Here is a 12,886-nt window from a genome sequence, read left to right as displayed (position 1 = left end):
TTTCAACTGATAAGTAGGAGGGTCGCCTCTACGACATTGAGATACGAAAAAGATTTCTTCGGTCCAACTCGCTAAGGCACTTTTTACAAAATTACCACGTGCTTTCGAAATCCTGACGGGTGTGCCGATAGTTAGTTTGGGTTTTTTAGGGGTCATGTCACCGTATAACCTATGGAAAGTTTGTTCTTGATTTGAATAATTAACATCCGCTGGAGGACACCCTATAGCCACGTGAAAAGTAGTGTTATACCCTTGGCATATCTCAGACAGGACATTGACATAATTCAAAGTCTTATTATGCGTGAAATAACGGTATAATATCTGCTTCAGAGTACGAATAACACGCTCGCATATCGATGCTTTCAGTTCACTATTTGTATGAAAATGTCGCACATTGTTATCTTTTAAGAAAGTCTGAAACGCACGATTAGTAAACTCAGAACCCTGATCACTTTGAATAACATGAGGTATACAATCCTTAAATATTTCCTTGAATCCGCGAATAATACCTTGCGAGGTTTTGTTCTTGAGCGGATACAGATATAAAAATCGGCTGAAACAATCGATCGTCACCAACACATATTTAAAATTGTCGTTTTCTTTTGAAAGATTTTGCATATGCATGAGATCGGTTTGATACTGAACACCGAGACCGGACGTAATCACTCTAGGTCTCTTAAATTTCTTTCGATAGGGAAAATGTTTCGTGTACGCGTCTTTGCTCGAAAGAAACTCCTTGACTTTGGTTCTATTCCGCCCTCTAGAGAATACGTATGCACCGCGGTAACTACCAGGTAGCCCTGGCGTGAAATACTTAGTATGGCTCCCCTCCGTATCGTCTCGGGGTCTTGGGTGTACGACCACTTTTCGTCTTGGCATGTTGAGTCTTTACTTTACTTCGTTGGCTATTCGGCGATGGTGGGTGGGGTTTAGGAATCCTTGATGGTTCACCCTTGATCAGGCGTCGCAGTGCGTCCAACTCACTAGCCGAAAATAGATTCCTTTGTTCTGATATATCGATTTTCATCGGTTGATTCAGTGCGTCGTATTTTGTTTGATAACGATTTAGTGCGTCGTTATATAAGGCTAATTTTCGTTCTTGGGGTATGTTCATCTGTAATATGTCACTCATACATTTGTCGATATCCAAATTCAATTTCTGAACGTCAGCTCCGTTGACCGGGTTCGGATTTATGAAGATTTTTTTAAAAGAAGTCATTTTTTTAAAAGATTACCGAGTAAACCAGTGACGACGGGTAGGATGCTTGATAATAGAGTCATAAATATACCACCATTCTGGTTAACCATACGTTTCTTATGTCGAATAGGGATGTCTTTCCTGACAAGTCGACGTAAACTACATTTATGAGCTGATGGTCGCTTTCTTTTATACTTTGAAAGAGGGATGTTGCCGTTTAAAATGTTCTTTGTACAATCGCATATACACTCGATCAATTCTTTACTGGCGCCTGATATAATTTGCTTGCGTATCTCGGGTTTACTTTTATGTAGGAACTCTAGTGTGGGTATATGCCGCCGTGTCCGAGCTGGTACCTTCGTCATTTTGAGTTTAAAGTCGGCTCTGTGCTTGGCTATTTATACCATCGGGCTATACACCACCATGGTTTCACCGGGAAATATATTGGTCATAACTAGTCGATTTTCAGGTGCTTCTTGCGTGAGATCAATAAATAAATAACTATGAGGTTGCCTAGCAGCGTCACGATAAGCCTCTGTTAAAAATCTAGAGTTTGGGTACATTTGTCGACCAAGAAAACTGATCTGCTGTTGGTCGCGCGGATTCTTGAAAATCACCATATACGAGCTTGAGAGACTCAAGTCACGTGCTCCTTTACCCTTGTGATACAGGTTCTGTGTGATATAACAAATTGGCTTGGCTGAATGATGAGAAAATCTTGTAAAGTAGTCTGCAATTTTCGCTGGTCTCAGTCATGAAATCATCCACTAGAATCAAGGTGTCTTCAGAGCAAACCTTCAACTCTTCTAAAATATCTAGACCCGCGTGAAATTCTACGTTATGCATCGTCTTGAAAACCTCCTGATAATTATTGTAACAATATACGACCCTGGACACACTAGGTTTAATCATTGATGTCGCATGCCTAATCAGCTTTGCAACAAAAGTAGTCTTCCCACTTCTTGAAGGACCACTCACAATACACGCGAATGGGTGGATCAATTCCATCATTTGTTGTTTATTGAAAACTCGATAAAGTGCATTTGTTTATATATGAACAAGGTTGGAATATCCACTGTTGTAGTCATCTTGTTCTAGTGGAATATATAACCCCAGTAGAGCTCGATTTAACAATTTTCCACTGGTTATGAAATCTTCATCTGTTCCTCATCATCGGATGAAGTTGTAGTGTTACGAATGCTTCAGGTCGTCAAGCAGCTGACCCCGATCTGTAAAATAATAAATCACATAAGAGGATTCATAATACGTTCATAACGCTTTAAAATATAGTGTTTCTATAACAAACTATAGACCTCACCGCGGAGCACAAGTTTTGGTGGTCTGCTTTTCATCAATCGGGTATCATCGACGTTGGGAGTTGTTTGGTAGAACCAAGAATCATGAACTGTGGTAATTCCCGCTCCAAGGTAACCATCTCTATATGTAAACCATTAAAATCTAACGACATGACAGACTTTAGATACGAAATAGTGTTATCCATCTGGAAAACAAATGATACATGAACACACAAATAAATCACATCAAACACACAGTATATACAAATAAATTAAAGTCACACAAAATATATACAAGTACACCACAATAACATTCAACACCATGATTAATTTTTTCCTAGGGCAATGTGAAAATGGTTGAGACCACTGAAAGATGCATCGGTGTCGTATCTCACTTCCATCAAACCAGGTTGATGAAGGTAATGAGCATACGTATCTTTACAACACTGTCTCGAGCGGTCAAAAGAAGTCGGATCAGTCAAGAATTCGTTTCGATGCTCATCGCAAAAATAACGCGGAAACCAGTTCTCGTAATCACAGTAAAATTCATCTCTTTTCTCGGAGATGAGAATATCATCGAGTGGGGCTGAATGCGCGATGAAAAACGAATTGATATCCACCGAAAGTAGCATGAAACAATCGGCGCGAAAATATTTGCATAAACAGTCATAAAAAAACGACAACATCCGTAATTTGACATTATTATACAACCAGAACGATACTTGAATGCAGTTATCTTGCTCGATCTTTTGGGGGTGCTTCGTTATTTCAAATAGATCTGTGTTTAATTGATCACACTTGACGAAAAAACGATCCTTCACATTTGCGTTCAATTCACTTTTATCACAGAACGTGGTTTGTTCGAATTTACGCGGATTTATTAACTCACGATCATAACAAGAATTCGCAGCGAGTTTTTGTGCTAGCCCAATAATCTCCATGTTAGGATCGTGATCCCCAGCACGTCGACAGTCTGAGACATTTTTCGCAAAGGTAGCAAAACAGGTTTTTTTTTGCGAACTCGACAGCCTCATGAATTTTTGATACCACCAACCCGTGATCTACATACCATTTGATCAAGTCGGAGGTTAGCAAGATTTTCTTACCCCAGTACGATGCAACCAGCATGTCAGTGGGTTTACTGGGTGATTTCCGATCTATAGCAAGCTGATTCATGTGACTTTTCACGGTATCGCGAGACACTGTGGTATTTTTGAATATTGGGCGGAGTTGAGCGAATCGCTTTTTCGAATGTGGTCGTGTACAAATATCAACCAGCAAACAACCAAAGAAAGTACCATTCATCACCATCTCCATCAATTTCCGTGGAGTGACAGACTTGGCACGAGTCAGTTGTGGTTGAATACCATCGAGATATCGCACAATATCAGGATTTCTCTTCTTCTCAATATTCCACTCACATTCCCATTTACACACAACCTGATAATTGAGACTTTCATAATAATCATGAATGCGTTTAGCTCGCTCTCGACGTACTGGGTCATCACATCCGAATCTGCAATCGTGGGCGTGAAAATCACATCTAAGGAACGATAAGATTATCCCTTGTCCAGCTGAATTACGATAAAGCCCATCAGGTCGATAATTGCGCATGCCCACATGAATTTCAGGCCCGTTAAAAGCGTGGTGAACATGCACCTGATGAATATGGGAATACCAATTCATCCACTGGGTTACAGTCTCTGAGCATTTCGGCGCGGTCTTGACAGGTTTGAATTTAGTACACTCGGCGTCGATTGGTTGCCAACGTACCGCAAATCCGGTTGGACTTGGTCGACTTAAAGCATACAGATAGAGTGAGTCGCTGGTCAAACTTGTTATATGTTGCGCAATCTGTGCATTTTCCTTATAGAAATGTTCTTTTATTCGAGTTACACCTGGTTTTGGGTGTCGATGGAAAATGATCGATGGTCCACCCACTAAATTATCCCTGAATAGTAAAAACAGATCTTTATGTTTGTCGTTGAACAAGGCGAAATCACGCGGGATGCTATTAAAAAGATGTCTCGATACAACCCCGAGCAGACAGATCGCGTCCTTGAATATATCAACATTGAATTGACTTTTGAAAGATTGGAATTGTTTTTCTAAAACCTCTATGAGGTAGTGAGTATCGTTCGCGTTGCACCATTTGAGATAATCACGCAGAGAGGTCATTTTGTTGTCGTTCCAAACCTTCAAACAGTTTTCATATTCTGATGTTGATATATTGCAACCTTTTAGCGGGTTGTAAAACTCGTCGTGACTAGGAAGACTCGAGTTATCCAACTTTTCAAAACTAGTCAGAAACTGGTACGGGAAGTGAGCTTTAGCGGTGCTACATTTGAAGGCTTCCAAATATGTATCATACGAGAAATCAGGCGTCAAGTAATTCGCAATGTCCAAGAATTGAAGTCTGTTGGTCGTCATTGAGAGAAATTTGTTACCGCGTTTCAGTACACTAAGATTGTCATCAACGAGAAAACCAAACAAGTACGCTTTGAGCCAGTTCAAGTCATACCGACCACCATTGAATGATAACACAGGAATTTGACGTAAATAACTCATAAACTCCACTTGTAAACGTTCAAGGGGTATTGGGTGTTTTGAAGGATCAAGCGCTTTCATTTCGGTAATTTTCGATTTGAGCATGTCCAGGTAGGGTCGATATTCTGTGAGCGACAGTCTGAATGATTCACTTTGAATATCGTGAAAATGGTCAATCATTTGTGCGTATAAATCGTTTGTATCACCGCTCGAGACAATTACATGCGACTCCAAGTAACCTTCCACATTAGACGATATGCTAACAGAGATGGGAATGTTCTGGTGCTCTCGCGAAGTTTCTGAGGTATCGTCAGTATCATACACACTCTCTATACTGAACGCGATACGGTAATTGAAATAACGAAGTTGGTGGGGAACGAATACCCCTTCAAGATCGAGCCTTTCGAAAATATTCAGAGGCGGGTTATAAACTCCACCGGGGAACACTTCAACAGGACCCGTTACACATTTGTGTCTGGTCAATTCATATTGTTCATCAAATAATCGTTCGCAAACAGCACATTTATAGTTCTTTAGATATCGGTTCATATCAGTAATAAGACAAAAATGTCGATCCTCTAAATGTAGGTAAACAGGTTTCGCTTCAAACGTACTGCGTCGGAGTGCACTAGCTTTTCCCTCGGTTTTGGTGTACACGAATATGGCCACATTAAACAAGACCTCGATATCATTCAACATATCAAGAGTTACGCCAGTTTCTGCACTGACACCATATACCGAAGTAAATTGTTGAGCCAAATCTTTGGTGTCGTTTCCTAGCGAGTGGGCGATACAGCGAAAAGCGCATAGATTGTCATTGTACCGATGTCTATTTTTTCGATGGGTAAATGTCAAGATACATTTCGATTTTGCAAGCCATATCGGTAGCTTAATACCAGCACAACCAATCAGTAAACGATGTGTAGGGTATACATAAAACTGTACATTAGTCAGACAGACTGGCAGTGACTTTGTATCTGGTCGACGAGAGTTTTGTAACAAATCAAGTGCGGTTTCCAAGTGAATAGATTCAACAAATTCATCGAATTCAGGTAATGTCGAAATTAGCGCCGGTGTTTCTAATACACTATCGATGTTTGCCGACGCATGAAAATAACGAAATCTCAGAGTCTCGGTGTGATATAAAATGAAGGCATGTGCGTAGTTCACTTTAAAGGTATGTGACTCTGAGAAAAATATCGCTTGGATATCGCGGAAAACATCTGATAGCTCACGATCGATGACTCGAATATTATACACGCGCCGACTCTCATTCACTACATACGATTTTATCGCTTGCCAGTTCTGATTTACAACTTCTTGGCGTTCGTCACCGATCTCTGGTGGTGCATTCTCTTCTTCGCGAACGCGATTTCTCCGTCGTCGACTCATCTGTAAAATTGATAACACGCGGTCAAATTTAGCACCTGGGAACATCAAACAAGTCTTACTTACAATCTATTTTCTTCACCGATGTCTTCCTTGACTCTTTATACTAAACAAGTAACACATCAATCTATGCTAACTAACGTTGTGTTTCAGCAGATAACTTACCAGTAGACTCGTGTATTCAACTTGAGTTTGCTTTGTCTGTTCAACAACAAAATCATTACATCGTGTTCACTAGTTCTGAACAGTAATAACTCACCGTTTCAATTCTTTAATTCCACGCTTGTTTTGTCTGTAGGATAAACGAATAACATATTACGTTCATAAATCAAAGTAATCGTACCGAATAACTTACTAATTAACTCCTTATCCAGCAATCCGCGATCGAATTTACCCAGCCAGTCAACCACGCTGTTCGCTGCTCGATACCCGGAGAGAAAGACCTAAACCGCTGATTCGAGATTACAAGAGCACCAGCACCGTTAGTGGTTGCGCTTTTAGTAGCTATTGTTTATTTATGGCTCTAATGTAAAATCTGAAACGGAAAACAGAAATTGAGAATAGACACTCACAACAATGAAAATCATTCAGCACAAATTATACTTCAATTTCGTTCTAATTTCTAGAAGTCGATGCAAGTACTCATCGGTTGCGGTGTTCAATTCAGGCTGAATCTCATCGAGACTCCAGCGCTGACCCTTGACAGTAAGCAATCGTTTGATGTCAGTCATGAGCTTTGTAACAGTCAAATTTTTTTTTCTCTATCAATGAGTCAACATAACATAGTATAGAACCAGAATGCGGCATAACAACGTCAATAGTCTGGAGGTAGGTGATGATACTGTCAACTGTGTATTGACATAGCTTTTCTTCTTGCTTCTTCTTACCCTTCACGTCGTCGCGAAAGTCATCGTCACTCACGGTTTTAGATTTCGCAGGTTTCTTGCTAGCCTTCTGTCTGGGTTCAGTACGACTCGAATTTTTCGATTTCCCATTACGAAGCTGTTTAGCTGGTGGTATGCCTACCCCCACCGTTGTCGATATGGCTCTTTTTCGAACCGGTTTTCCGATTGATACAGATTTAGGAGTATCAACCACCGATAGCGGCTCCGCGGATCGTGGTAGTGTCACCCCAGAAGTCGACGGTTTCTCAGGATTCGGTAATTCGGTGCTAACGGCTGCCTCATCGGTCGGCACACACGGCGTCGTCACCAAGTTCGTGAGATCATTAATCGCGCTTTCTCTAGCTAGTTGATCCGACTTCATCCACGCCTGGAGCGCTATATCTGTATAGTTTGACTGCATTTCGATCGTTGTCGTAAGGTCGCGTTCTGCGGATTCAACTCTTAAATCGGGCGTCATCAGATCACCAGGATTAATCGCGTCAACGATATCCGCATTCTCTTCAAATTTCGATTCGAATGCATTTGGTTCATAACCAAATTTATCAAGATTATCTATCTGAGTCTCGGTCATTGTACAATAATTAATCTAACTGCTCCAACCAACGTTTATGTCTGCGACAGCGAAGTATAACAATCGGATCGGTGTGATGACTTTTTATAGATATAATTCGATAGTAGCACACGGCTGGATGGGAAACACTTCAGCGCGCAGGTCATTCGAAATATAGGTCGCGCGCGCTGTGTAATCCTCTTGCAAACAGGCCGCGTTTCCGAATTTCAGAACCGGACGTATTTAGTGTGTCACACAGATCAAAACACCGTCACGGAAATCTGTTTTTCAAAATCGCACAGCGCACCGCGCATTGGTGAATTTCCTGTTTAGCGAAACGGACGATTTTTATTGTGTCACACATGTCAAACGCACCCACCAACATCTGTTTTTCAAAACCCGAGTACTATATTTCACCATTTTAACACCTTGTGGTGTCATTCTCATGGTTTAATTTTTCAGTTGATAGTTACATATACTCGTTATGGCAACTAGCGCGATTATTGAGAATTACCTTCTGTACTATCATAACTTGACAACCCCCGCCTTGAGCGAAACGGAAAAATTCATCCATAAGGTGCTAGATTTCTATGTACATGGAGAAAACGTGAACCGTGTTCGAAAGTGTGATTTCGTCGCATTGGTTAACTCGATTCGATCATACGGCATCGACTGGAACGGGGTTTTTAGTGTCATAAGCATTGCAGCGATGAAAAGTGACATACGTACCCTAGCGGTGTACAGAGATTTAGCAACAGACATCTTGAATACTCACTACAGTACATTGATAAGTGACTGGGTAAGAAGAAAATTCATTCGTGTCGTTTGTCACTTGTGAACGGTATCCTTTCTTACAGAACTCCTGTAAAGTTTATTTCAATCCAAGTCTATTCACGCGGGTCATCAGGATTATACAAAGACTGTTAACTCACTCAATACCACGCACATAATTCTATAAATATCGACGGATTTGCTGATGATTCTCACTTTACCATACGATATGGCATCGAACAGCGTCAACACTATGCAAGTCGTAGCAGTTTCAAATTTCCACGTCGGCGTCAAATTCGTCTCATTACCCAAAAGAGGTGGTGTTAGTCAATATCTCAAAGGTATATTCATCGACGGTAATAACGAAGAGATATCTTTCACGTGTTTCAATCACGAATTGTTCGGGAACATTGAGAAAACATTCTCCAGACGAAAAAAATTCATGGTCAAATCCGGTTGGATCCAAATTCACAAATTTACTGGAAAACCTGCTGTATTACTGGGTCGGGCTTCGTCAGTAACCCTGCATGGAAAATCGAGACATACGACTGAAGAATATCCATTATTGACCTGTGAATCGGTATACGGGAATAAAGATGACTACGTATCGATCGCCGCTACTTGTGTTTCTCGAGAGGAGAAGATGGTCAATTCTGGCGCCGGAAAGGAGTTGAAATTATACAGTTTTACATTAAAAGACGATACCGGAGAGGTGGTGTTGGATCAATGGACCAAAGCCTCGCTCGTACCCGGGAAGAAATATCAACTCACTCGTGTTAAAAACTGTGTCATTAGATTGAAAATCGATCAGGTAACTAGACTTGTCGAATTGAAAGAATAGTTTGCATATTTGTATACCACAATACAATATTTCCATTCACAAGAAATGCTTGACCTATGTGATTCAACAACTGCGTTAGCGCGGTGTTGTTCTACTGATCGAGGTGTGAAAATTGCGGCATCGCGATGAAGGTGCGACTGTGAACAGCAGACTATTCTGTAGGGGCGAAACAGCGGTATATGTGAATAATCCGATCTGACAGTATTATTCAGGTAGCAATCAATAGCGAGGAAAGAGTTAGAACACGATCGGTCATTTGTCACGACTAAACTACGATGTCTTCATGTAGAACCGTGTGAGCGATCCCTATACCTGTAACGTTATCATGTCACCCGAGCCATTATCTTGTCAGCGATCGCGGGGTTTTGCAAACTATTTCACACATTTTTGAATTGTTAGTTTGTGAACGCGTTTATTGTTGATATTCGAATCGCCGTCTACGCCGGCTCTGCGGTAAACTATTACCAAAATATTACCTTGGAAGTGATTCCTAGATTTAGCAAACTATTTCGCACTGACTGGATTAGTGTAATAATCGATAGTAGCACACAGCTGCATGGGAAACAATTCAGCGCGCAGGTCCTTCGAAATATAGGTCGCACGCGCTGCGTAATCCTCTTGCACAACAAGCCACGTTTCCGTCTGTGCGGTTATTGTTGGTGACTCGTACATATTCAACACCACGCGAGAGATGTCTGAAAGCGCGAATCACGACCGCACCCATAAGAACTCATAGCGAGTCACCACAGATCCCGTAAGAATACATGACAGGCGAATCACCGCCACCGCCTATAGCAAAAAAGGCGAGTCACGACCACGAGTTTTCACGGCGAATCACGACCACGGCCTATACCCGAAAAGGCGAATCACGACCGCATCCATAAGAACACATGGCGACTCACCGCCGAGAGGGGGGTCTAAAAAGGCGAGTCACCACCACGAGTTTCCAGGCGAATCACCGCCGCACCCATAAGAGCCCCACGCACCTCACGACCGATCTATACTACTACTTGCGTCAGAGTAAAGTTTCATAACGAAAAATCACAAAAGTTAGATTATTCTAACAGTGCTGCGATTGCCGATAACGTCAAAATAAATTATAATTGATTACTCGTTCACAGATCAGGTCAAAGTAGTCAGTACAGTCTACAACAGTGGTTCTCAACCTTTTTGTCTTCGCGGACCCCTTTCGGACCGTGACGACCCCCGCGGACCCCCACATAGTTTTAGTTCAGATTTAGCTCAATTATCGTGCAATCGTCATCTGACCTCATGACTGTAGGCTCAGTGATAAAGAGCAACATAATGACTTTTCTTTCAAATAAGATCATAATACTATCCATGTAGAAGTTGTGTCACCTGGCTTTTATTATTTCAAAGCGAATTCTGCAATCGCATTTCTTGAAATACGTGGTCGTGTCTTGGAAATCCGCGCCTTCGATAGGATATTAGCGAGTGCCGAAAATCCATTTCCACAATATAGGTGGTGGTGGCGAATGTAATAATATCGCGTTACGCTTCCGACGACACATAATCGCAACAAATATGGCACCAACATTGAAAAACATTTTTTCAATTAACATATATTGTCAAGCCTAGCCATTTCGATCTAGCAGAGTGGTTCTCAAACTTTTTTAGACACGCCCCCTTTATGATAGTGAAAAATTTCGCACCCCCTTATCGTCATATCACAAAATGAAACCAGAGTGCTAGGAATCGCTAAGGATAGTTTGATGGCATGGAAGGTTATGACTGTTGTTGATAGAGTTCTCAAATACGAAATCCGGACTATACACCGGCAACAACCAGGAATTGGAGGCAAACCGCAGCGAGACACAACTTTCAGTTGGCCGCAGCTTCGCGCCCCCTTCAGATGCTTTCACGCCCCCCCCCAAGGGGACTGATCTAGCAGCTTATCTTGAAGTTATTTTGAAAAAATGATTTTATATATCGAAGGGGAGATTGGATTTTTGTAAATATTTTCTCAACACCTTACTCATCCAACTTTTTTTCCACAATCGCTAACAAAACATCTCTAAACAGGAAAATGTTGTGTCCGTAGGCTGATGGCAATTTTAGCAATTAAAATGAGTCTGCACGGTAAGCTATTCCATCTCAGACTGCTATTCTGTTGATGTGAGCTCTAGAGTCTTACCAGTAATGAAGCGTAACTGACTCGTGATTTTCCAACTTTATAAACAGTATCAATTAGCTTATCGACTATTTTGAGGCTTCGCGGACCCCCTGGAAATGCTTCGCGGACCCCCGGTTGAGAACCACTGGTCTACAAGATAGACTTGGACAACTAGGTAATTCTAGTTGTCAAATTAGGCTATTATTAGAGCGAAATGCTGGTAATTAAATGATCTTATTTATGATGGGTATTCTGAAAATGCTACAGGATAACTGTACAGTGCAAAACGAGCCTAGTCTGATGTACAGATATTTGCCATTCTTGTGCCTGTGGGAATGATGTCTGATTTGATACGAATTGAACTTGACTCCATTTCCAAGTTTTCGAGAATTCAGTAATTCTAATTCTGATCAAATTTATTAAAAAAATTTGCAGCTCTAATTCCAGTTCTAATCTAATTTGGAAGTATCTGTGTACAGGGCTTTGGAGCAGCCGTAAATTTTAACTGCTCCAGCTCCGGCTCCGGAGCTTTCTTTTATCATACATTAGCTCCGGCTCCAGCTCCGGAGCCGCATTATTACCACTGCTCCGGCTCCAGCTCCGGCTCCGGCTCTGAAAATTATCGAATGGGTCTGTCTATATCAGGGGTGACCAACCTGCGGGCCGAATGTGGCCCACGAGAGGGTTTTGAGTGACCCGCGAGGTAATTTCCTATTATATTAGCGAAATCCTGTTATATTACATGGGTCTACAAATTTCAACTTTTTTTTTCAGGTTTGGATTTTGACAACTGATTTTGGCTAATTTTGGGGCGCTGATTCCGAAAATGGCCTCAGATTTTCTCCATCACATCACGTTTTTGAGATATGAAATATCCCTAATTTGAAGAAAAAATCAATTTTTGACCCCCCTCTGTTTTCAAAACAAGGAAATCTGATGCAATAAACACTGTTTTATCTGCAATAATCCATATTTATTGAGCAAACAAGCATTCCATGTTAGATTTAAACAAATTTGCGCTGTATTTATAAAATTTCATGCCTTGGAGTAAAAAATAAGCAGGCAAAAGAGCAACTAACAAAGCTGGTACATTTTATCGCAATGAACAATGAAAGAAGATTATCACAACATTAAAACCGTTCCCGAAAAGTTGTAGTAGCATGACCATGGCTGGCTCATCTCTCTAGATTCGAAAATGGTGAACTTTTTGCTGGGGCAACAAAGTGGCTACACCGAATACCCGTGTTTCCTATGCT

The 12,886-nt window shown here is 41.2% G+C and overlaps 1 protein-coding gene across 1 annotated transcript; it reads right to left on the bottom strand.

Annotated features, from left to right (window-relative positions):
* Positions 1-2,049: 2,049 nt before the first annotated feature.
* Positions 2,050-6,440, bottom strand: LOC145436409 (uncharacterized). The gene is made up of 2 exons (XM_080313755.1): positions 2,517-6,440; positions 2,050-2,427 (listed from the first exon to the last, which is right to left on the bottom strand). The coding sequence occupies exon 1, from the start codon at positions 6,430-6,432 to the stop codon at positions 3,436-3,438; it is 2,997 nt and encodes a 998-aa protein (XP_080169881.1). The 5' UTR covers positions 6,433-6,440; the 3' UTR covers positions 2,050-2,427; positions 2,517-3,435.
* Positions 6,441-12,886: the final 6,446 nt, after the last annotated feature.

The sequence above is a fragment of the Botryllus schlosseri genome, chromosome 3 (assembly GCF_051294905.1).
Source record: "Botryllus schlosseri isolate E-star chromosome 3, Bs_hap1, whole genome shotgun sequence".
NCBI classification, from domain to species: domain Eukaryota; kingdom Metazoa; phylum Chordata; class Ascidiacea; order Stolidobranchia; family Styelidae; genus Botryllus; species Botryllus schlosseri.
Note: the sequence above shows the minus strand (reverse complement) of the source record. Positions and strands in the feature narration are given on the sequence as shown.

Coding starts and splice junctions, on each gene's coding strand:
- LOC145436409 (XM_080313755.1), bottom strand. CDS start 6,432: ATGAGTCGACGACGGAGAAATCGCGTTCGCGAAGAAGAGAATGCACCA.